The sequence below is a fragment of the Pygocentrus nattereri genome, chromosome 7, assembly GCF_015220715.1.
Source record: "Pygocentrus nattereri isolate fPygNat1 chromosome 7, fPygNat1.pri, whole genome shotgun sequence".
Classification (NCBI taxonomy): Eukaryota; Metazoa; Chordata; class Actinopteri; order Characiformes; family Serrasalmidae; genus Pygocentrus; species Pygocentrus nattereri.
Genome location: NC_051217.1, coordinates 41,439,018 through 41,464,673, shown reverse-complemented (window position 1 = coordinate 41,464,673; position 25,656 = coordinate 41,439,018). Strand labels below are relative to the sequence as shown.

The window sequence follows — 25,656 nt, the reverse complement described above, 5'->3', positions numbered from 1 at the left end:
CAGCCACGGTGGAGAGGTACACGCAGGGCTGTGTGAAGCAAAACACTTATTTTTTTAAATTTACTGCAATTGTACCACCGTCGACATTCCATATAAACTAAGACTTGTGCAGGTCACTGGTGGTGGTTAATTAAATGGCTTTATTTGTGTTGTAGTCATGGTGATCTCCGGTTCCCATCAACTATTTCACATCAGACCAAATGACACTGCATCTCAGCCAATGAATTATGTAGAATTTCATAAATTGGTGGAATTCCTCTTTAATCTCAGCTTTAACTTGAGTTAATAGAGAAAGTTGCTAACTAACTAAGGCTGCACTTCTTTGGTGCTGTGAAGCTGAATGTGCTACGTGAGACAGGTCACACTGCATGAAATAAGCGGTCAAAGAAATCAGGTTTGACCTCTTGTCTAAACACGGCCTGTTGGTGACCATTGTGATGGTGTCACTGCAGCGTCAGTGGAGTGAAATGTCTCCTCTGGGCCTGAACAGTTCTGGTCATCTGTAAACTGTTTAGGTAAGACGTGGGCCTCTGAGTCAGAGGGAGAGACGGAGGAAAGGGAAGCAGGGAAGGAGGGAAAGGGACCATCCCCCACTCCAGAGGAAGAGAGAGTTTACAATAGCACCTCTCATATACACTATATTTCCAAAAGTATTCGCTCGTCTGCCTTCACACCCACATGAACTTGAGTGACATCCCATTCTTAATCCATAGGGTTTAATATGATGTCGGCCCACCCTTTGCAGCTATAACAGCTTCAACTCTTCTGGGAAGGCTTTCCACAAGGGTTAGGAATGTGTTTATGGGATTTTATATTTTATATAAAATATAAAGTTTATATTTGTTATAATCCCACTGACAGCTGACTGTGGAATATTTAGTAGTGAGGAAATTTCATGACTGGACTTGTTGCACAGGTGGCGTCCTCTCTCTTTTCTTTCTGCTTATATGTATAAAGGTGCAGAAAAGGCAGAAGAGAAAGACAACAGAAGAGAGATAAAGAAAGCATGAGAGAAGAGAGACAAAGAGAATAAGCATAAAAGACAAAGTATGAAATGAAAAAGGAGCTAAAAGATATTTAAAAAGAGGGAAAGAAAGAAAGACAAAGTTTGAGAGTGTGTGAGAGAGAGTGTGGGGAGAGAGAGAGAGAGAGAGAGAGAATGAGAGAGAGAATGAGAAAGTGAGTATGAGTGAGAGAGTGAAAGAGAATGAGACAGAGGCAGAGTGAGAGAGAAAGAGAGAGAGAGATAGAGTGAGAATGAGAGGGAATGAGAGAGAGAGAGGGAGAGAGAGAGCGAGAGAGAGAGAGAGAGCGAGAGAGAGAGAGGGAGACAGTGAGAGAGAGAGAGAGAGAGGAAGAGAGAGAGAGCGAGCGAGAGAGATAGAGAGAGGGAGAGAGAGAGGGAGAGAGAGAGAGACAGCGAAGGCGAGAGCGAGAGAGCAAGAGACAGCGAGAGAGAGAGCGAGAGAGAGAGAGAGCGAGAGAGAGACAGCGAGAGCGAGAGAGAGAGAGACAGCGAGAGCGAGAGAGAGAGAGCGAGAGAGAGAGAAAGAGAGACAGCGAGAGCGAGAGTGAGAGATAGAGAGAGAGGGAGAAAGAGAGAGCGAGAGAGAGACAGCGAGAGCGAGAGAGAGAGAGACAGCGAGAGCGAGAGATAGAGAGAGAGGGAGAGAGAGAGAGAGAGAGAAAGAGAGAGAGGGAGGGAGAGAGCGAGAGAGACAGCGAGAGAGAGAGAGAGAGAGAGAGAGAGGGAGGGAGAGAGCGAGAGAGACAGCGAGAGAGAGAGACAGCGAGAGGGAGAGAGAGAGAGTGAGAGAGAGGGAGCGAGGGAGAGAGGGAGAGGGAGAGAGAGAGAGAGAGAGAGACAGCGAGAGCAAGAGCGAGAGAGAGAGAGACAGCGAGAGCGAGAGAGACAGCGAGAGGGAGAGAGAGAGATAGAGACAGCGAGAGCGAGACAGCGAGAGCGAGAGAGGGGGAGAGAGAGAGAGAGAGAGAGAGCGAGAGCGAGAGAGGGGGAGAGAGAGAGAGAGAGAGAGAGAGAGAGCGAGAGAGGGAGAGAGAGAGATAGAGAGAGACAGCAAGAGCGAGAGCGAGAGAGAGACAGCGAGAGCGAGAGAGACAGCGAGAGCGAGAGGGCCGGGGGGGGGGGGTTGGGGGGGTTGTGGAATCTTGTTCACAGGATGTCACCAGTTTTACACTTTAAGGCAGACGACCTTTACGTTCTGTGACCCCGTAATGAAGAGTGGACCAACAGAAACGACTCAAACTGACCTGCGATTTTAAAGGTCACATTAAAAGAGGTTCATTTTTTCTCCTCTTATGCTTTTTTCTTTATTTAGATTCAGTTTTTATATTTTTAACTGCACCGTCTAAATGAGTACAGAACAATCCATCCAGGCTGAGTTACAGTCTGAACAACCACACGTCCCCGATAATAAATAACTGCAGTCCTGCACATTAATACCACAGTGTACTATAAACAGGCCGCAGTCAGCCCACCCTGTCCTAACTGTGGTGGGCGTGGCCTTCCCACAGCAGATCACAACTCTGAACTAAACCACAAACCTCATCTTTAACCATCAACAAGCCTTAACAGCAGCTTTTTATACAGAGACAAGCTTAACAGTGCTGATTAAAAAGCAGCCAGGAAAGGAGATACGCCTGGCTGTCTGCTGGACGTCTGGAGCCTCCACCCTCCTCACAGCTCACAAGGCATGTCTCTTTTATTTCTTCTTTCTTCAATGGCAGATAAAAACTTCAGAATGCTCTTTAACCATATAAAATCAGATTAATGCGGATAAATGTTTAAAGTGACTACGAGGTTTCAAACTAGTAAGACGCTGTACAAGACAAAGAAATGGTAGATGAGGTGTTTTTTTAAGCTGTGTGCATTTTTGGGCTCTTTATTTATCTCTTTTTGACATCATCTGAAAATGCCTGCTGCCCTTTTACATTGTCTGTAAATTTCATGATGAATGGACAAAAGGAAATGACCTAAAATGACCTGGAAAGACGTCTGGTTCCATTGACTTTCATTAAAAGTAGAGTGGGTTTTTTTGACTTACATGTAAAGTAAAGTAGGTTTTTTCCTTATATATATATATATATATATATATATATATATATATATACATACATACATACATAGATACATCTCACTGCTGTTGGATGAAAACCTCTTATCTCCAAAATAGTAACTTTACAGGAGAAAGAAAAAACCCTCTCTACTTTTAATGAAAGTCAATGGAACCAGACGTCTTTCCAGGTCATTTCCTTTTGTCCATTCATCATGAAATTTACAGACAATGTAAAAGGGCAGCAGGCATTTTCAGATGATGTCAAAAACTGAAAAATAAGTAAATAAAAAAAATGAAATCTACATAAAATACACTCATTGGCCGCTTTATTAGGTACAGCTTGCTAGTAAAAGTTCTCTGTGAACCCTAGAGATGGCTGTGTGTGAAAATCCCAGCAGATCAGCAGTTTCTGAAATACTCAGACCAGCCCGTCTGGCACCAACAACCACGCCACGTTCAAAGACCCTTAAATCCCCTTTCTTCCCCGTTCTGATGCTCGGTCTGCACTTCAGCAAGTCGTCTTGACCACCTCTACATGCCTAAATGCAGTGAGTTGCAGCCACGTGATTGGCTGATTAGGTGTTTGTGTTAACAAGCAACTGAACAGGTGTACCTAATAAAGCGGGCGATGAGTATATTCTATATACAATATACATTAGACGTGTAGGTTCACTGGTGGTTTTGGAAAGCAAATAAAATGTCCATATTTGTGCTGTAGTCATGGCGACCCCTGGTTCCCATCACCACCACTGTGAAGACATCAGGTTCTCTAAGGTTCTATGTAAACTAATTTCACATCAAGCCAAACCAAAAAGGAAAATGCCTTCTGATACATTTCTCATATTGGATAAAACCAATCATAACACATGATTCCAGACTTTTAAACAGCATCGTCATCTGATTACTATTTCAGGCCCTCTCCACCCGTCTTTCTGACTGACAGACTGATCCCTCCCTTCTCAAGGAAGTGAAAGACTGCTGTCTTGTTTTCCGCCCATTTCTCTCCTTCCACTCGTCTATCCCCGTCTGTCGCTCTCCCTGCGGCCTCTTCTCTGCTCTCTGAGCCTCTCTGGGCTGGAGCTGATCAGCAGCGGCAGAGGGAGCGTGTTGTGTGCTTTACAGGGTCATTAATCATTGTGAGGGACAGGGGGCCCCTTAATCCAACCCTTTCCCTCTGAAAAAAACACCCCCAACACCGGCCCACAGCACACTTCAAATACAAACACTGCCCTGTGTCAGCCTCACTGAGATTTCAATCCTCTACTGAGAGCACAGAGTGCTCGCAATCATAGACAGACACTCCATGTGACACATTTACACTATTCACTACACAGCGCTCACTTGGGTAACTCCACACCTTAATCACCTTATAAGCTCATTGTATCATAATTTAAGAGACAGACAAATTGTTGTTTTTGCACATAATTCATCAAACAATGTCTATAAACTTCCGGTTTCTGATGTCACATCATAATAACCAAATATAGCCGCAAACGGCAACGAGCGGGTCCAAGAACGCATAAGCGCAAGAAGCTATTTTGCACTTTGAGCCAAATACATTCAAAAAGCAAGACTCTGATTCGCTGACTCCACGGACAGTGTAACCGTCCTACATAGAGTATGCAGAGTTTTGTATTATTAGTCTTATTAAGGTCAGAAAAGGTGCTCAAATCCCAACCTAGTAACTGCATTACTTTTCAAAAGCTTAGCCACAAGAACGGACAACTTCAATCGCAAAAAGGATTCAAACATTCACCAGAGGACACATCACGTTATCAGTTAAACTGAAACTACCCAGGTGTTTATTTACATGACCCACTGGACACCTCGCATCCAGCAACAGCACATTTATTGTTGCTCACATCTGCCATGGTGTTTGCTGTGAAATCACCCTGGAAGTGGGAAGTTTCAGACTGTAGTCCATCTGACTGTCTGCTTACTTTGTTACCATGTTCTTCAGAGGTCAGGACCCCCATGGACCCTCACAGAGCAAGTACTATTTAGGTGGTGGAAAGTTCTCAGCACTGCAGTAACACTGACGTGCTGGTGGTGTGTTAGCATGTGCTGTGCTGGTATGAGTGGCTCAGACACAGCAGTGCTGCCTGAGTTGCCTGAGTTAAACACTGCGTCCACTCACTGTCCACTCTATTAGACACTCCTACCTTGTCGGTCCACCTTGTAGATGTAAAGTCAGAGACGACAGCTCATCTGCTGCTGCACGGTTTGTGTTGGTCATCCTCTAGTCCTTCATCAGTGGTCACAGGACGCTGTTGGCTGGATATGTTTGGCTCTCAGTCCAGCAGCACTGCTGTGTCTGATCCACTCAGACCAGCACAACACACACTAACACACCACCACCACTTCAGTGTTACTGCAGTGCTGAGAATGATCCACCACCCTAACAGTACCTGCTCTGTGCGGGGGGTCCTGACTATTAAAGGGCAAGTTGAAAGTATCACAGAAACAGATGGAAACTACTGTCTGCAATTGTAGAACTACAAAATGATCCTATATGGTCAGTGGAGCTGATCAAACGGACAGTAACTGTAGATACGAGGAGGTGTACCTAATAAAGTGCTCAGTGACGGTGTATGTGAACTGGCAAGGCTTGTTTACTTGGTCTCCTTTAAAGGAACTATTCATGTAGCAACACAGCAAAAATGCAGCATTTTAAAATCTACAAGCCAGTCTACCTGAAAATGACAGACGTGTGAAGAGCTGCCTGAATGCAGCCATTGTGTCCGGGTGAGCGTCTCAGTATGAGAGCCGGTTTCGGAGAGTGTGAGTGTTGTAATGTATACACTGCTCCCCCGGAGTACATTCATGTTGTAATTGGTGGCAACAGAGCAAACAGGCTTTGCATGGCAGTGAAGGACTTCCTGTGGGGCCCCTGCTGGGAAAGCCCAGCGGCCAGAGAGATGGGGTAACCGGACCTCAGCTGACCAATCAGAGACCACAGTGAGAGACATTGTTGCAACACTTTCACCTGAGCCCTGCTACACAACACTGACATAACTAAGCCATAAAAAGGCAGATCAGTCAACGATTAATACATCTGACCAGAACAGTTAAATGGTAACAGAACGCTGTTTACATGCACTCAATAATCCGACCAGTTAACTGCAGTTATCTGATTACTCAAATGATCATATAAATAACACACTTTAATTTCGTAGATCATAGTAAGGTCCAGAAATCAGATAAAGAAGAGCTCAGTAATCAGTGTGGACTCTTACTCTGATTTCTTTCGGGTTTCACAGTCGGCGCATGTGCGAAAACAGACGGCAGTGTCAGGAATAAGCAAGTCGGTTACCAAGAGAGCAAAACACTTTTGGAGCAACAATGAAACCAAATAAATGCCTGACGAAATGAAAAACACACATTATTCATCTTCTAGATGATGTATGTTCATATCTTCAGGTGTTTTTTTTTTTAAAGTGTTGACGTCACATCTTCTTCTGTTTACTGGCCAACTGAAAGCAGAAATCTGATTAGTGCCTCGCTCATGGAGTTTTCCCAGGTAAGGCCGAGAGGTGGCCAGTTTGATCCCTGCAGTCACGTAGCACCACTTGAGCATCGTGTAAAAGTTACAGGATTAACGCACTGCTTGTTAACTATATTAATCTCTAGCGCAAGACTGAAGAAGTGTCAGATCTGACTTTACTTGACAGATTTTATTTACCTTTTATTGACCTCAGACTTTATTTGAGGTAAAATCTGTGTAAATGTAGTCACTGTAACTAAAGTTACTCTCTCTGTCTCTCTCTCTTTGTCTTTCTCTCCCTTTCTCTTTTCTTTCTCTTCTCTTTTTGTCTTTCTCTTCCTCTCTTGTCTTTCTCATCTCTCTCTCACTCTCTCACTCTCTCTCATGTATCCAAGAAGAAAACATCCGTCACTCACTGCATGCTCCCTGCACCTGCCTCTTACAGCTCAATGCACCAAAACCACAAACAGTGCCACTTGTTTTTGTCGTTTTCAAAAACACTTGTCTATTCTCTTTCACCCCCCTCCATCCTGTCAGTCTCTTTTTTTTCTCTCTCCCCCACATGCACATTACTCCATCCCCTTCCTCTGATCTTAAAAAGGAGTCTCCCACTCTGGCCTCGGCCGTCAGAGACACAAGAGGAACATTCATCAACTCAACTGGACAGCACTGACACAGAGGGAGAGGGAGGGAGAGGGAGGGAGAGTGAGAGAGAGAGAGAGAGAGAGAGAGAGAGAGAGAGAGAGAGAGAGAGAGAGAGATAGAGAGAGAGAGAAAGAGAGAGAGGAGAGAGAAAGAGAGAGAAAGAGAGAGAGAGAAAGAGAGAGAGAGATAGTGAAAGAGAGTGAGAGAGAGAGAGAGAGAGAGAGAGAAGATAGAAAAGATAGAAGAACAGTGAGGGTAAACGAAAAGGGAGAGGAAGAGACAGAAAAAAAGAGTGAGGAAAGAGAGAGAGAGAGCAAGAGAGAAAGAGCAAGAGGGAGAACGCAGAGTGAAAGCACTGTAGTGACTGCAGTCTGCTGAGAGTTACTCCTGCAGCGTCTGATTCAGATCCACTGCTTTCTGCTCAACAGTATGTGTGGCTTTCTGTAGGCCGTCTGCACACGGGGCCCCACATACGGCCCCTCGGAGACTGTTAAAGACAGCTGCTAAAATTCCACAGCCATGAACACATACGCGCACACACACACACACACACACACACACGCTTACACATACATTTCCTTGCGTTTATACACTCAGGGCGGAAGTGAGATTCTCTAACAATTTTTCTTCCTTTGGTCGAGTTTCCGAAAAATACAAAGAGAGGGCAGGACATTCCCAGACACGGTGGGGCATTCCTCCATTACAGCACACACAGAGGGCAGGAAACAGGGGAGAGAGACAGAGAGAAAGAGAAAGAAAGAAAGAAAGAAAGAAAGAAAGAAAGAAAGAGAGAGAGAAAAGAGAGACGAGAAAGAGAGAAGAGAGGAAGAAAGAGAAAGACAACAAGAGAGAGAAAATAGAAGAGAAAGAGAGAAAAGAGAGGGTGAGAAAGAGAGAGATGAGAAAGACAAGAGAGAGAGAAAGACAAAAAGAGAGATGGAGACAGAGAGAGAGAGAGGAAGACAAAAGAGAGAGAGAGAGAGAGAGAGAGAGAGAGAGAAAGACAAAAGAGAGAGAGAGAGAGAGAGAGAGACAAAAAGAGAGATGGAGACAGAGAGAGAGAGAGAAAGACAAAAAGAGAGATGGAGACAGAGAGAGAGAGAGGAAGACAAAAGAGAGAGAGAGAGAGAGAGAGAAAGACAAAAGAGAGAGAGAGAGAGAGACAAAAAGAGAGATGGAGACACAGAGAGAGAGAGAAAGACAAAAGAGAGAGAGAGAGAGAGAGAGAAAGACAAAAGAGAGAGAGAGAGAGAGAAAGAGAGAGAGAGAGAGAGAGAAAGAGAGATGGAGACAGAGAGAGAGAGAGAAAGACAAAAGAGAGAGAGAGAGAGAGAGGGAGAGAGGGAGAGAGGGAGAGAGAGAGAGAGAGAGAGAGAGAAAGACAAAAGAGAGAGAGAGAGAGAGAGGGAGAGAGGGAGAGAGGGAGAGAGAGAGAGAGAGAGAGAGAGAGAGAGAGACAAAAAGAGAGATGGAGACAGAGAGAGAGAGAAAGACAAAAAGAGAGATGGAGACAGAGAGAGAGAGAGAAAGACAAAAAGAGAGATGGAGACAGAGAGAGAGAGAGAAAGACAAAAGAGAGAGAGAGAGAGAGAGAGAGAGAGAGAGAGAGAGAGAGAGAGAGAGAGAGAGAGAGAGCGTATGCAGTGATATATTAGGCTAATGATAATAATAAATAACAGGCTAAATGAGTGGTGCTCATTAAAACTGCTCAGCTAACGAGGCGTGAAATAAAGACCATAATGATAAATGGTGATTAAAGTACAGTATCCTGGAGGGTCATTCTATGCAGGTTTTATCCTGCACCTCTATGAAAACTGACCCTACTGCCCCCCCCCCCCATCCGTCCCCCAATTGGGTAAAGGGGAAGGCTGATCTTTGACCAAACTATACCTTTAAGTCGGAACAGAGTTCATACAAAGCGACAATGAAACCAGTGATTCAGGTTTTGGTTCAGACCTGCATGCACTCTGCAGAAACAGGGAAACACACACACACAAACACACACACACACACACACACCCCTTCTTCTCCACCTATTCTGGCAGGCAGTGTGTTAAACAGACGTCTGCAGGGCAGCGGGAGCTTCCTCTTCTCAGATGTAAAGGGCAGTTAGTGCTTAGACAGAAGACGATCAACGACAAACACACACTAATTAGTTTCCCGGCAGTCAGTTAATGCACTCTGACTAACTTCATCATGACAGCGTCTGAAGTCAGAGTCCATGAGGGCTGAATGAACCTGTACGTCTTTATAAGGTCCACTGTGTAGAGCATCAGCCACCACCATTTAGGTAACCGACTCCAGTTCTGAAATCTGATTGGCTGAGTCGGCTTCTAGCAACAGGGGTGCACATCTCCGGTCCTGGAGGGCCGGCATCCAGCACAGTTTGACGATTTACCTGCTCAACACACCCGATTCAATTCACCTCTCTTAAATGCAAGGTTTAGTGGGTGCGTTTTCAGGGAAACCATGCTGGACACCGGCCCTCCAGGACAGGAGTTATACACCCCTAACATATGACATCACAAATATACATCTACATTTTCTAAGCTGCTTCTCCCTCAGGGTCCCGGGGGGTTGTTGGTGCTGGAGCCTATCCCAGCGGTCATCGGGCGGAAGGCAGGAAACACCCTGGACAGGCCGCCAGTCCATCGCAGAATACTGAATACTAAATAAATTTATATTTGCTAAACTAATTCAAACAAATTAGTTTTTAATTTGTTTGAATGAAAGATTTTATTGATAAACAGGGTGTCTGTGGGTCATAACACAGCTGTATTAGGCAGGCTGCTGATTCTCCATAATGAACTGCTTTTGTGAACATCACTGAACGAGAGGAAACCCACACCAGCAGGATCTCATGAACGCACACACCGTAGTTACAATACAGTAGTTACAACTTGCATGTATATTACGTAAACCTAAATATTTACAGTGAAAACATTGTAACAGGCTCCTCCAATAACATTCAGTTATGCTTTACTGAAGGATTCACTGTAAAACCGTAAAAGTGTGTTACAAGCTCTGAATGTCTTTATTTAAGCAGATCTGGCCTAATTAGTGTTAAATTCTCTTAAATTAAATTTTTTGAAAAAAACAAAAAAACAAAGAAACAACATATCACTAGATTAATCTCTGCCAGACTAATCGTGTCACCGACAGTGACAGCCCTATTGGCAACTACAGCCTGCTGTTAAACATCTTTAGAGAAAGACATTTTTGTTTTTGTCTATAAAAATTTTGTCTATTTTAAAGATGCATTTATGAAAGCAATCAGCCACTCGCATTATGCCAAACTGCACCCCTTAATCATGATATATTTCTACAAAGCAAGGCCTTGTGTGGTTTATTACTTTGTTAGCCCCTATAAACTACACTAGGCAGGCATAGTGAGGTGTACTGGACATGTAGTGCTGCATTTAACTCTTAAAAGTTGGTCACCGCTGACCATAATAAAAACATGTTGTAATTTCATATTAATTACCTCTCAATAGTGTCTCATTGAAATTCCATGGAAAGTGCCATTTCTAAACTCACAATCCATGAAATATTTGTGTTTGTTAGTAGAAGAGAAGATTTAATTATCATATTCCTTTTTTCAAACAGAGGTAAAAGGAAAAAGCCAGATAGAACATAATAATAACAGCGTATGCACATTTTGTGATGTTTAACAGTAGAGAAGTCTCCTGTCCACATGCTAAACCACACGTCTCTGCAGGACCTCCATCCTCTGGAGGCTATAGGTTCTGACGCAGCTCAAATCCAAGTAAACTTCACCTGCCAAGAGCGTAACTCTACAGACAGTGGAGAACTGACCACAGCACATCCAGCCAGTCTGAGGGGAACATCTTACCTCTCTTCTGCATGAAAGTAAAGAGATCGTCCAGGAACTCTTTTCTGTTGGGGTCACTGTCCAGCTCATACAACTGCAGGGGTGAGAGAGAAAGGACACAGTTCAGCATATCAGCATCACCACAGTGCAACTACTCAAAGACTGACTATCTAACACTGAGAGGTGGTTCTGAAAACAGGCAGATGGTTACTCAGGGAGGATTCACTCACATGGGCCAGATTTTTAAACCTGGGCAGTAACAGCACCACGCCAGGCAAAATGCGTGAGATGGCAAATATTCATAAAGTCACCATGGCGATGATTACCGCACCGGTTTCATTTTAGCGCTATGATATTTTTATCAGTACCCCAGACAAGAGCCAATCAAAATAACTGAGGTCATGAGGTCAAAAAAACTGAGGTTAAAAAAAAAAACCCTTCAACAAACTTTTTTTTTTATGTACCAAACAAAATAAACCACGCCCCTCTCCACCCACTGTACTCTGCTACCGGGGTGAACAACCCAAATATTAAGAAGCGTCACTTTGTCCTTTCAACAGAAGTCAAACCATCTTGGGAACCACATTTTATGTCCAGGTCACCATCTTGGCTGTAAATATGTCTCAGTATGTCCTAATATACTAGTATAAACTATAAATATACATAAATAAACAAAAACACAGACTAACGTTTCCCTGCTTCAAGCTTCAGCTCAGCTGTAGCTGCTTTTCTCGCATCTCCAGCAGGAAACTTTTCCTCAAAAGTGGAAGAGTTTTTGTAAAATGTCCCTCAATGTTTGATTTTCTAAGCCTGAGGTGGCAGAATGCAGCTGCTGCACCATTTAAGGTGAAACAGGAGAATTTGAAAAAGTCGCTGACGAATGGGAAGTTGAATTCAGTCTCGCAACGTTTTAGTGTTTGCCAGTTTCTCATTGCAGATTAAACAGAGTGATTATAAACATTATTATTAATAAGTCCATTTGTCACCAAATAATCAACGTTTGTCTTAAATCTCTCTCTTTGCCTTTTCGGTAGCCACTAGCTGTTTTCTGCATTTCAGGGTTAATGGGTGAATTAGCAATTCTACATTAACTCCAGCGTTTAAGACCATTTATTGTCAAAACTATATTAAGACGACCAGCAGAGGTTTATTTTACCGTAAAGGAGGATTATTTAATTTTTTTTTACCTAAAAATCTAACTCTGTTGTGGAGCCGCAACAGGACTGTAAAGGAGCCGCATGCTGCTGAACCCTTTTAAGGTGGGATGCACCACCTGCCTAGTTTTAATCACTCATGATAAATGAAAGATCATCAGGGTCTAAATTTGTGACACAGATTCTGTTGCTAATTTATTTTTTTGATATAAAAAACAGGAGACCCATTATTTTTATATGCATCTTTAACACAGTCAGCTCACCTTGGCAAAATCTCTGGATGCCTCTCCTCTTCCTCTGCTGCTGTCTGACTCCTCCCCCCACACACCAACTCCATTCTGCAGAGAAGAGTAATGACTGTCAGACCATCATCCTCACCATCATCATCCTCATCATCAACACACACTCAGCATAAACAATAAGGATGAAACCGAATGCCACCTATCGAACCCGTGAAACTTGTGTTTTACTATGAACAGTCACTATAACACTAATATGTAAGGTGTACTTACATATCAGTCTCACAATGCATATCATCATAATAGCTACTCAATAAGTAGTTTTGAGATTGATAACTATCCCAACACACCAGAAAATTTTCCCACTCACACCTGGAAAAGGATCGCCATGGCTTCCAAAACCCAAACCAACAGGTTTTCCATTGGAAACTCATTTTATTTAAACTCCTTGTTTTCATTCTCGTTTCTTTTTATTATATCTCATTTCAAGATCTAGCATGTCTACCATTTCGATGAACTCCTGGGGGGGTTCAGAGCCCATTTTTGGCATGCGGCTGTGGTCATCTTTCTTGTATTAAACAATAACAATTGTTCACAAAAAAGATTAATAGCAGAATAATAAGCCAGCAACAGGAGGAGTTCAACTCGAATAAGGAATGCAAATCATCATCATCATCATCATCATCATAGCCCATAAGTAAGCGCACAAGTAAACACCCACAGGTGTCTCTTCACAGGAAACAGTAAATAAAGTCGTCCACCCGCTTAACCTTCCCCCCTCTGACCCCCATCTGTACTCCACCCCCATCCCCTGACAACCTACACAAACTCTCACCTCCCCCAGCGGACACCAGCTGCACCCCCCAGCCCTTCGCACCCCAAATCCCCCACCCCACCCCAAAAATATCTTCACTCAAAGGCGATGCTACAGGGACCAAGTTCATGGACTGTGTGCTCTGACAAATCTTGTGAGGGGGTGGTGGAGTGGAGGTAAAGGGCTCTTGGGAGGTGGCCGCTGGCCGCACAGGAGGCAAGGTGAAAGAAAATAAGGGCCACAAAATGTTCCGGAGAGGAATTTCTGCCCCACAAAGAACCAATAAAGCCCTGAGAACAAAACCAGGCTGCGTCTGGAGAGGCGCGAGGAAGCCAGAGAGGAACATCTGACACCAGAGGCCGACTCAGAGAGAGCAGAGGGTGAAACACTGCTTTACTGAAACATGCATGCAGGAGCAAGGTCTTTGGACCTTGGCTAGATATTTAGATAACATGCTTTAAAGAACAGCTACAGCACTATAATGTGATAGTAGCATAGCTAGAAAATACTTGTAACTGTGATATGCTTTGCATTAGATCTAAAACATATTGGTGAATATATTGGTGTCCAAAAAATTAAATAAGTATTGCCATTTTTTTTTTCACATCAGCTTTTATATGAAAACGTCATGGTGGACCAATAGAACTGCTCCAAAAATCCTTAGAATAAAATCTCTTTACATTAAATTACAACCCTGTTTCTTAAAAAGTTGGGACTCTGTATAAAATGTAAATAAAAATAAAATTCAACGTGCAAATCATTTAAACCCTATATTTTATTGATAATGCTTCAAAGACAACAAACCAAATGTTGAAATTGAGAAATTTTATTGTTTATTAAAAGATATCTGCCCATTCTGAAACGCTAGCATTCATGAGGCTATAGGGGGGCATTAAGTGCACATGGCATGAGTGACGTGCACATCTGGGAAGGCACCATTAACGCTGAAAGATACATACATGTTCTGGCAAAATATGCTGCCTTCCAGATGACGTCTTTTTCAGGCCTTGATTATTTCAGCAAGACAATGACAAACCACATTCTGCATGTATTACAACAGCATGGCTTCATATTAAAAGAGTCCTGGGGCTAAACTGACCTGCCTGCAGTCCAGACCTGTCACCCACTGAAAACATTTGGTGCATTATGAAATGAAAAATATGGCAAAGAAGACTCGGAACTGATGAGCAGCTGAAATCCTGCATCAAACAAGAACAAGAAAACAATTAACTGACAAAACTACATCAATGTCTCCTCAGTTCCCAAATACTAGAGTGTTGCTAAAAGAAGAGGTGATGAAAAACAGTGGGAAACAGGCCCCCATCCCAACTTTTTTGGAACGTGTTGATGGTATCAAATTCAAAATGGGCAAATATTTTTCAAAAACAATGGAATTTCTCAGTTTCAAGATTTCATATGTTGTCTTTGCACTATTTTCAATAAAATATAGAGTTTAAATGATTTGCAATTCATTGATTTTATTTATTACATTTTTCACAGTGTCCCAACTTTTTTAGAAATGAGGTTGTACATTAAAAGTAAAGAATGATTTTGCCCTTTCCTGAAAAGTTCTTTTTCTTTAGACGGTGACGTTAATTTGCTTTTTTCTGCATGAAATAAATACCTTAATTCATCAAAACAGCCAGTGAATCTCATCTGGAGCAGCAACTGATCCAGAACATTACAAAAACCATTGTAATTAGTTAGATGTGTCATTTGCAGCATTTACCAATAACAGCATTCGCCAATATAACATTTGTCAATGTCAGCATTATTCTAATAAAGATAAACAATCAGTATGTTGTGCAGCTCTACATTAAGCATAATATAAAATGCAAAACATTCACATTTACATTTACATTTATATATATATATATATATATATATATATATATATATATATATAGTACATTTAAATTAATGGCAGGGATTTATGCACGAATATGAATAAACACTTTGGTTGTACAGCTGAGTTAGTTTCATTTTCACATGTGGTTTAGTTTGCGGTGGTAGTAAGTTATTAGATTCAACTAAGGTTCATTCATAAAGGCCTTTGTGGGCGGGTCAGGTGCCCTAGAGATGGAGAAGAAAAACAATATACTACATATCCCTGCATCCAATAAATAAAGCAGAGCTGCATTTGCTCAGTCTTGGACGTGGCATCGTCGAGATTCAAGCTAGTAACCTCCTGAACTTGTAGAACTCAATGAAATTCAATGAAAAATGTAGAAACTGTCCATTTGAAAGAGGTAAATCTTTACATTCCTGACCAGAATTTATACAACATTATCACATGTTACTGCGACTAAACATAGCAAATGGTAGAACATTGCATTAAACAACACAAAAATTACCTACTGACTTTAAATGGAATGTATGGGAAACAAGTCAATAGCTCTTTAGCAACTCCGTCATTTTGAATAAAGTGAATATGATATGCGATAGATCACTTTATAAGCTGAATTTTTTATAACAGGCAGAGATACATTCTTATATGAGGTAACTGAATGGTCTCCTTCCGATGGCGGACTTTTTCCTGACAAGTCAATGCTGCAAAAGTAGAGGTTTAGTGGTGTAGTAAGCTTATAATCGCATAATATTTATGGGGTAGTGAAGTAAGCTGCTGCGTTATGCCAGAATGGGCCTACAGACCTCCCAGGCTAGGAATGTCTACTTTACCAACCACGAGCTTTTAAAGATGCTGGATATTTAGTTGGTATAGTGCTCACAGCAGCTGCAGCAGCTGATGCATTAAACCTCTTAAACTCCTTGGAATCACCAGTGGTTCCAAAATGCACTTCAGAACGTTCATATTCCATAAGCTCCATTCAGAAGCTGGGCGTCATATGAGGCTGTAGCTCTTCTCTCCAGTCTAATAGACGGTGATGTCATTTTAAACCCTTATAATAAAAGAAGCTGAACTTTGTTTTTCTACTGAAAGTCGACCCGTTTTTCACCAAATCTGGGCTCTAAACTATAAACAGACGGCGTCTCTTCAGTGATCTGCTCTGGAAACATTATTTTTATAAAATAACACAAAGAGCGTCTGAGATTTTTGGCTTTCAGCAGTAAATTGTAAGCCTATAGTGATATGTGGAGATCATAAAACACATTTTCTGTTTATTTGAGGGGAACCTTTACAAATAATACATATAAATTTACATTTATTTCATGCAGTTACTGAATAATTTGCCTTATGATTTGGTCATGTAAACTCAGATGGAAAAAACAAAAGACGCCATGGAGAATAAGAGGTTAACATTTCAATATATTGATCTAATCAATGTTTTAGCTTTATAACGCACCCACTTCAAGGACTTGTATGCATGCCAATTAGCTGAATCGGGTGTGCAGAAACAGGAAAAACACCCACAACATCTGTGCAGAATGAAGTGGATATTAAAACTACATATGTGGTTAATGTTTAATCAGAGTCTATGACTTGATGAACCTCACATTCACAAGTTATACATCACCTATTAAACCTAAGCAAACAAGAGCATGCCGAGCAGGCCTGCACATGGTAAACAAAACTACCGCACGTATGGATTATCCCCATACAACCTGAATCAATGTCACCTAATTCAATTAAATCAGCACAATGCGATCAAACTGTATAGATTCGTGGATCTAAAATGAAATGCTTTTCTATACCTGGTCAAACTCATGGGTGCCACTGTATGCATGTTACACTAAATACTGAATTTTAATATTATACAAAACACTGAACACAGATCAGAACTGATTAGCTAGACTTGGCAGTTAAAGGAATGCTTCATAATAAAGTCTAGAGCTGTCATAATAATGAAATTTAGTCATATAAATAACTGTAATTAGTGATTTCTTTGTCTTTTGTGTTTATTCTATTTATCTATAGTACAATTCCACAAGTACAATTGTCCAAATTGGTGAATTAGCCATCTCTCTTCGTATGTTTACTATGTAGCTAACACTAGCCGCTAGAGCTGAATGATTTTGGCAAAATATCCAATTGTGATTTTTTTTTTTTTTTTTTAACCAGAATTGTGATTTCGATTTCAGTTGCCATTGTTTTCTATAAAGTGAGATATGGGCATTGTTTGTGGCTAAAAAGACCAGCATATACTTTTTCTGGCCTGAGGCTCAGATGCTTAACACAATGCGTCTGTCAGTGGTCGTGATGTCACAGTTTGGTTGCTTCTCGTCCATCGAATTCAAAAAGCAGTTCACATGCTCAATGTAATTAGGTTTCTTAAAATTGAAAAAGGCTGGAAAAGTAATAAAAAACAGCTGGAGGAGGAATTTGCAACTGCACTTTTATGACTCTGTGTAAAAAGAGCATTTTAGAGAGGCAGCATCTCTCAGAAAAAAATAAGAGCAGAGGTTCACCAATCGGTGAAAAACTGTGCCTAAATATTGTGGAACAACTTCAGAAAAATGTTCCTCAATATTAAACTGAAGACTTTGGACATCCCACCTACAGTACACAATATCAAAAGATTGAGAGAATCTGGAGAAATCCCTGCACACAAGGGAAAAAAGCTGACGGTCAATGCTGGATGCTCATGATCCTCGAGCGGCACTGCACAGAAAACAGGCATGATTCTGCAGTGGAAATCGCTGCATGAGCTCAGGAACAATTCCAGAAATCATTGTGAACACAGCTTGCCGTGCAATCCACAAACGCAAGTGAAAGCTGTATCGTGCAAAGAAGAAACCATTTATAAACAGGATCCAGAAATGCTGCCAACTTCTCTGGGCCCAAGCTCATTTAAGATGAACTGACACGAAGTGTCCTGTGGTCCAAAGAATTTAAACTTGAAATTCTTTTTGGAAATAATGGACGCCACATCCTCCAGACTAAAGACCTCCCAGCTTGTTATTAGCACACACTTCAAAAGCCAGCTTTCATGATGGTAGGGGGGGAGGGCATTAGTACACACAGCATAGGAGTCTTGCACATCTGTGAAGGCACCACTAATGCAGAACGATATAGACACAGGTTTTGGCAACATATGCACCATCCAGGAGACGTCTTTTCAGGAAAAGCCTTGCATATTTCATCAAGACAATGCTAAACTACATATTGCATCCATCACAGCTGCATGGCTTCGGAGAAGAAGAGTCTCAACTGGCCTGCCTGCAGTCCAGACCTTTCACCAATAGAAAACATTTGGCGCTTCACGAAACAAAAATCAGTCAAAGAAGGCCCAGGACTGTTGAGCAGCTAGAATCCTACAATCAGCCAAGAATGGGACAACACTCCTCTCCCAAAACTCCAGCAACTGCTCTCGTCAATTCCCAGATGTTTACAGACTGCTGTTAAAAGAGGGGATGTTACACAATGGTAGACGTGGTCTATTCTGAGACGCGTTGCTGCCATCAAGTTCTACAGGAGTTCATGTTTTTTCATGATATGGTAAAATATCTCCCCTTCACATGTTCTAAATGTGTTCTATGTTCTATTGTGAATAAAATATGGGTCTGTGAGATTTACAAATAATTGCATTCTGTTTTTATTTACATTTATATACACAGCGTCACACCTTTTTGGAACCGGGGCTGTAGATGTGTCATATAGTGTCAGGAAACAAACAGACAACTAAACACAGTTGGAGGAAAGTATGTGAAAACTGAAACATGCCGATGCTAAAAGAGGGGTAAGCTTCCATTACTTCAGCGCAAACGTAAAGAATCAAACTTCTGACCTCAAACATGTCTTGGCTCATTGACTCATGATTTTAACCTAACTGCTCCTTTAATTAGGCCTCAACCAATGTTTAGACATGCATTACTACATGGAAAACAACAAATACGCATCTATTTCACCCACAAAACAGTCACGGCTCAGAGTCAGAGTGTCTACCACAGAGGGCTACACTGAGAAAAGCAGACGTGTTTGGCCTTGTTGAGGAACCGTGGTCAGTGCAGGAATGTTAAAACTATGTTCTTTGTCTTGTGAAAGGACACGCCCTCAACTTTTTGTTGTCCACTCTCCACCCCTTTATCTGTGTGTACGGCAGACGCCTGGTATTGAATAAATACATACAGAACAGAACAAAGTCTTCAGCACCTAAGCAAGTATTTTAAACTATTTATCTCAGCAGTAAGTGTTCCAGTACAAACTCCACGTAAGATTACAGTAAACGCAAACAAACAATAACGCAGTAAAAAAAAAAAAAGGTAGCTGATATGTGGTGAACTGGATAGAAAAAACAACAAGGTTTGGCTCCAGATTTCTCCTGGACATCTTAAGCCCTCGCCTGGATTTGTTAAACACGTCCATCACCAACACGAAGTATTGATCAGCCAACCTACAAGCAATAACTGGAAGGAATACTGGGCTTCCATGAGGACGGGTTTGGAAATGGTAAACCAAAAACACTGACAGACATAAATGAACTACTTTTATTAACATAATATTAATGTTTTTCCTCTGCCTTTTGTGCAGATAAAGAGCTTTTAAAATCTAATGATCTCACATGCTTTAAACATTTGCACTGTACTGTGCATACACAAATACATGCACACGTTTATTTGTATACTTTGGCAGAACATGGTCATATATTTGTACGTATGTCATATGTCCAGTAAAAATAACATTAAAATAAACAGAAATAAACAGTAAGTTTTGTCATTAATATGTAGGTTAGAATAATACAGTGTTTTGATTCCCGACCTCTCGCTCAACTGCAGCAATCACATGCTTAAGTTCCATAAGCACCACTTGACTTAATTTAATGAAGGACTGATCAGATAAAATAGGCATTGGATGTTAACTGTAAATACTGGACTTCCTCGAGAACTTTGGAACTGGTTACGCTAGCATACACACACACACACACACACACACACACACACACCCACCAATCACAATGCATTTTTATATGTATTTATATACTGCTCACATAAATCGATTTAAATATCATTATATCCACCTGAAGCCTTCGCTCATCTGTTCAATGACCAAGAATAAATGATTTTGCTTGTTCACTTTCAAAAAATGAAACATGGAGCCTTTATAAAGAAAAACGAAGTACAACACTCTTACACAGTATCTCTCTCTAACCTCAATCCCTTCTTTCTATCTTTGCTCTCCTACAGGATTATAGAGAAGCCTGTGGCCGCAGGAGTCGGAGGGGGTGGATATCAGGTCGTAACAGGATGTGACTTGTTGGCCAGTGGCCCAGCAAGTGGTCAAAGAATGGAGCAAATGTTCAGATTAGCTTTACTGAGTATCAGACACTCTGAAATGCTTCAGTTTGTGCTGCTCTCTCAAAGACCATTTCAACTCAGTATGTATACGTATTTAAATGTATACATCATCGTATCATTGCATATGATTGTGTATGTGATCATGTGTTTTTTACATCTACAGCTAGTGTGTGTGTGTGTGTGTATGTGTGTATATACATACACAAACACACACACACACACACACACACTGTTGTCAGAAAATGGCAACTTTACAGGAGAAGGAAAAAAAATCTACTTTACTTTTAATGTAAGTCAATAGAACCAGTGATTTTGGGCTGTTTCTTTTAGTCCATTCATCATGAAATTTACAGACAGTGTAATGGGTAACATGTATTTTCAAATTCTGTCAAAAACTGAAAACATCAAAAATGGAGATACGAGGTTTTCGTCCAACAACAGCGATATATACAGTGGTGCTTGAAAGTTTGTGAAACTTTTAGCATTTTCTGCATGAATATGACCTAAAACATCATCAGATTTTCACACAAGTCCTAAAAGTAGATAAAGAAAACCCAGTTAAACAAATGACACAAAAATATTATACTTGGTCGTTTGTTTATTGAGGAAAATGATCCAATATTACATATTTGTGAGCGGCAAAAGTCTGTGAACCTGTAGGATTAGCAGTTCATTTGAAGGTGGAATTAGAGAGTCAGGTTTTTTCAATCAATGGGATGACAATCAGGTGTGAGCGACCAGCCTGTTTTATTTACTGAACAGGGATCTATCAAAGTCTGCTCTTCACAACACGTGTTTATGGAAGTGTACCATGGCCCGAACAAAGGAGATTTCTGAGGACCTCAGAAAAAGAGTTGTTGATGCTCATCAGGCTGGACAAGGCTACAAAACCATCTCTAAAGAGTTTGGACTCCACCAATCCACAGTCAGACAGAGTGTGTACAAATGGAGGAAATTCAAGACAATTGTTTCCCTCCCCAGGAGTGGTCGACCAACAAAGATCACTCCAAGAGCAAGGTGTGTAATGGTCGGCGAGGTCACAAAGGACCCCAGGGTAACTTCTAAGCAACTGAAGGCCTCTCTCACATTGGCTCATGTTAATGTTTATGAGTCCACCATCAGGAGAACATTGAATAACAATGGTGTGCATGGCAGGGTTGCAAGGAGAAAGCCACTGTTCTCCAAAAAGAACACTGCTGCTCGTCTGCAGTTTGCTAAAGATCACATGGACAAGCCAGAAGGCTATTGGAAGAATGTTTTTGTGGATGGATGAGACCAAAATAGAACTTTTTGGTTTAAATAAAAAGCATTACGTTTGGAGAAAGGAAATCACTGCATTCCTGCATAACAACCTTATCCCATCTGTGAAACATGGTGGTGGCAGTATCATGGTTTGGGCCTGTTTTGCTGCATCTGGGCCAGGATGGCTTGCCATCATTGGTGGAACAATGAATTCTGAATTATATCAGAGAATTCCAAAGGAAAATGTCAGGACATCTGTCCATGAACTGAATCTCAAGAGAAGGTGGGTCATGTAGCAAGACAACGACCCTAAGCACACAAGTCATTCTACCGAAGAAGGTTAAAGAAGAATAAAGTTAATGTTTTGGAATGGCCAAGTCAAAGTCCTGACCTTAATCCCATTAAAATGTTGTGGAAGGACCTGAAGCGAGCAGTTAATGTGAAGATACCCACCAACATCCCAGAGTTAAAGCTGTTCTGTACAGAGAAACTGGAGAAATTCCTCCAAGCCGGTGTGCAGGACTGATCAACATTTACTGGAAACATTGAGTTGCAGTTATTGCTGCAGAGGGGGGTCAGAACAGATTTTTGCCGCTCACAAATATATAATATTGGATCAATTTCCTCAATAAACAAATGACCAAGTATAATATTTTTGTGTCATTTGGGTTCTCTTTATCTACTTTTAGGACTTGTGTGAAAATCAGATGATGTTTTAGGTCATATTTATGCATATATATATATATATATATATATATATATATATATATATATATATATATATATATATAAAAAGAATGGGAATTCAGTGAATTCCAGCGTGGTACCGTGATCGGACACCATGTGTGACAAGTCCAGTCGTGAAATTTCCTCACTGACTATTCCACAGTCAACTGTCAGTGTGATTATAACAAAGTGGAAGCGATTGGGAACGACAGCAACTCAGCCACGAAGTGGTCGGCCACGTAAAATGACAGAGCAGGGTCAGCGGATGCTGAGGGGCATAGTGCGCAGAGGTCACCGACTTTCTGTAGAGTCAATAACTACAGACCTCCAAACTTCATGTGGCCTTCAGATCAGCTCAAGAACTGCATAGAGAGCTTCATGGAATGGGTATCCAAGGCCGAGCAGCTGCATCCAAGCCTTACATCACCAAGCGCAATGCAAAGCGTGGAATGCAGTGGTGTAAAGTGCCGCCACTGGACTCTAGAGCAGTGGAGACGTGTTCTCTGGAGTGACAAATCACGCTTCTCCGTCTGGCAATCTGATGGACGAGTCTAGGTTTGGCAGTTGCCAGGAGACGGTACTCATCTGACTGCATTGTGCCAGTGAAAGGAACTCTTAATGCGTCAGCACCAAGAGATTTTGGACAATTTCATGCTCCCAACCTTGTGGGAACAGTTTTGGGACGGCCCCTTCTTGTTCCAACATGACTGCACACCAGTGCACAAAGCAGGTCATAAAGACGTGGATGAGCGAGTTTGGTGTGGAACAACTTGACTAGCCTGCACAGAGTCCTGACCTCAACCCAACAAATCTCTCTCTCTCTCTCTCTCTCTTACATAGGTACATACATACAACATATACACACACACACACACACACACTAATATATTATATAACCACATAACATCAGCTTCATCACATTTCTCATGTCATTAGTGCCATGCTTCTGAGTGCAATATTCACACTTCAGCACTGCTTTTTGATGCTTAATTTGCTAATATATTTCTTATTAGGCTCCAGAGAAGTTTTACTTGTGATCTGTAAAGCTTGTCCAACTACGTAACAGTAGCTACCAATCTAGGTCAGTTGGTGTTTTATTGTTACCACATGAAACAGTAAAACGGTGAGTCAATAAGGATTGCAGTCTATGGTGTAACACGGCTATCGTACATGCAAAGACTGATTCTTTAGTGCTCTTTATGCTTCAATTCATCTCAAACAGACAAATCTCTTCACTATAGAACACACAAGCCTGAATTTTCTCTCAAACCTGTGAGATAACACACAGACACACACACACGCTCAAATCTGAGCATTCTGACCACATCTGTACTGAGGCCCACTGCAGAAATTATGTACGTCAGGGGTTTCCAAAAGCCGTCTGCTTGACCAGACACTGAGTGGAAGGGAAAGCAATCATACCATATTTACCCTATAACATGTTCGAAAACGCATGGCACACATTTGCTTCTCGTTCTACTTCTCTTTTTCACTTCTCTGAAGAATCAACAGGAAAAACCAACACAATAGCAGCACAAAACTGCCAGATCTGAAGAAACTCAACTGTCAAAACAAGAGAAACTCAATCACACGCCGTGTGAAAGCGCAGCAGGATCATGAAACATGACATGAAAATGAAGATACGTGACCTTCAGCTCATGTGAACAGACAGATAAGGGCGTCTGAACTGCACCCTGAATTATTGGCTCAGCGAGTCTCAGCGCCCTTGCGGTTGCGAGTCCTTTATCAGACAGCTGGAAATGAGAGCAGAGCCAGAGACGAACATTTACATTTACATTTATGGCGTTTGGCTGACGCTCTTATCCAGAGCGACTTACAATTTGATCATTTTAAACAGGCAGGCCAAGGCGGTGTTAGGAGTCTTGCCCAGTGACTCTTATTGGTATAGTGTGGGGTGTTTGCCCAGGTGGGGATTAAACCCCAGTCTACAGTGTAGAAGGCAGAGGTGTTAACCACTACACTATCCAACCAGGTGTACATGTACATGTAGAACATGTAGACTCACACGTCGCATTCTGATGGTGCTGACCTTTGTTAGCTAGTTTGCTAGCTATTAATACCAAAGCTAACTAAAGTTAGAGATTGTTTGCTAGCCTTAGACAACAACCTGTGGACTTAAGTTAAGTGATACTTTTTTGATCTCACAAACGGGGAAATTCCACCTCCACATTTAACCCATCCGTGAAGTGAAACACCACATACACACTAGTGAACACACACACTAGGGGGCAGTGAGCACACTTGCCCGGAGCGGTGGGCAGCCCTATTCACTACTAGTCTCAGTTAGCTGGGAACCTGAGGAATAAACACAACAGTGCACTAGTCTCAGTTAGCTGGGAACCTGTAGAATAAACACAACAGTGCACTAGTCTCAGCTGGGAACCTGAGGAATAAACACAACAGTGCACTAGTCTCAGTTAGCTGGGAACCTCAGGAATAAACACAACAGTGCACTAGTCTCAGTTAGCTGGGAACCTCAGGAATAAACACAACAGTGCACTAGTCTCAGTTAGCTGGGAACCTCAAGAATAAACACAACAGTGCACTAGTCTCAGTTAGCTGGGAACCTGAGGAATAAACACAACAGTGCACTAGTCTCAGTTAGCTGGGAACCTGAGGAATAAACACAACAGTGCACTAGTCTCAGTTAGCTGGGAACCTCAGGAATAAACACAACAGTGCACTAGTCTCAGTTAGCTGGGAACCTCAGGAATAAACACAACAGTGCACTAGTCTCAGTTAGCTGGGAACCTCAGGAATAAACACAACAGTGCACTAGTCTCAGTTAGCTGGGAACCTGAGGAATAAACACAACAGTGCACTAGTCTCAGTTAGCTGGGAACCTGAGGAATAAACACAACAGTGCACTAGTCTCAGTTAGCTGGGAACCTGTAGAATAAACACAACAGTGCACTAGTCTCAGTTAGCTGGGAACCTGAGGAATAAACACAACAGTGCACTAGTCTCAGTTAGCTGGGAACCTGAGGAATAAACACAACAGTGCACTAGTCTCAGTTAGCTGGGAACCTGAGGAATAAACACAACAGTGCACTAGTCTCAGTTAGCTGGGAACCTGAGGAATAAACACAACAGTGCACTAGTCTCAGTTAGCTGGGAACCTGTAGAATAAACACAACAGTGCACTAGTCTCAGTTAGCTGGGAACCTAAGGAATAAACACAACAGTGCACTAGTCTCAGTTAGCTGGGAACCTGAGGAATAAACACAA

General features: G+C 41.8%; 1 protein-coding gene across 1 annotated transcript in view; it reads right to left on the bottom strand.

Annotated features, from left to right (window-relative positions):
- The window catches only part of LOC108439030 (AT-rich interactive domain-containing protein 3B-like), an 85,437-nt gene that overhangs the window by 25,468 nt on the left and 34,313 nt on the right, over positions 1-25,656 (bottom strand). The window contains exons 3-4 of the mRNA XM_017717195.2: positions 12,456-12,530; positions 11,060-11,132 (exon numbers count right to left, since the gene is read on the bottom strand). Of these exons, the coding sequence (XP_017572684.2) occupies positions 11,060-11,132; positions 12,456-12,530 (148 nt within the window). The remainder of the gene's footprint in view (positions 1-11,059; positions 11,133-12,455; positions 12,531-25,656) is intronic.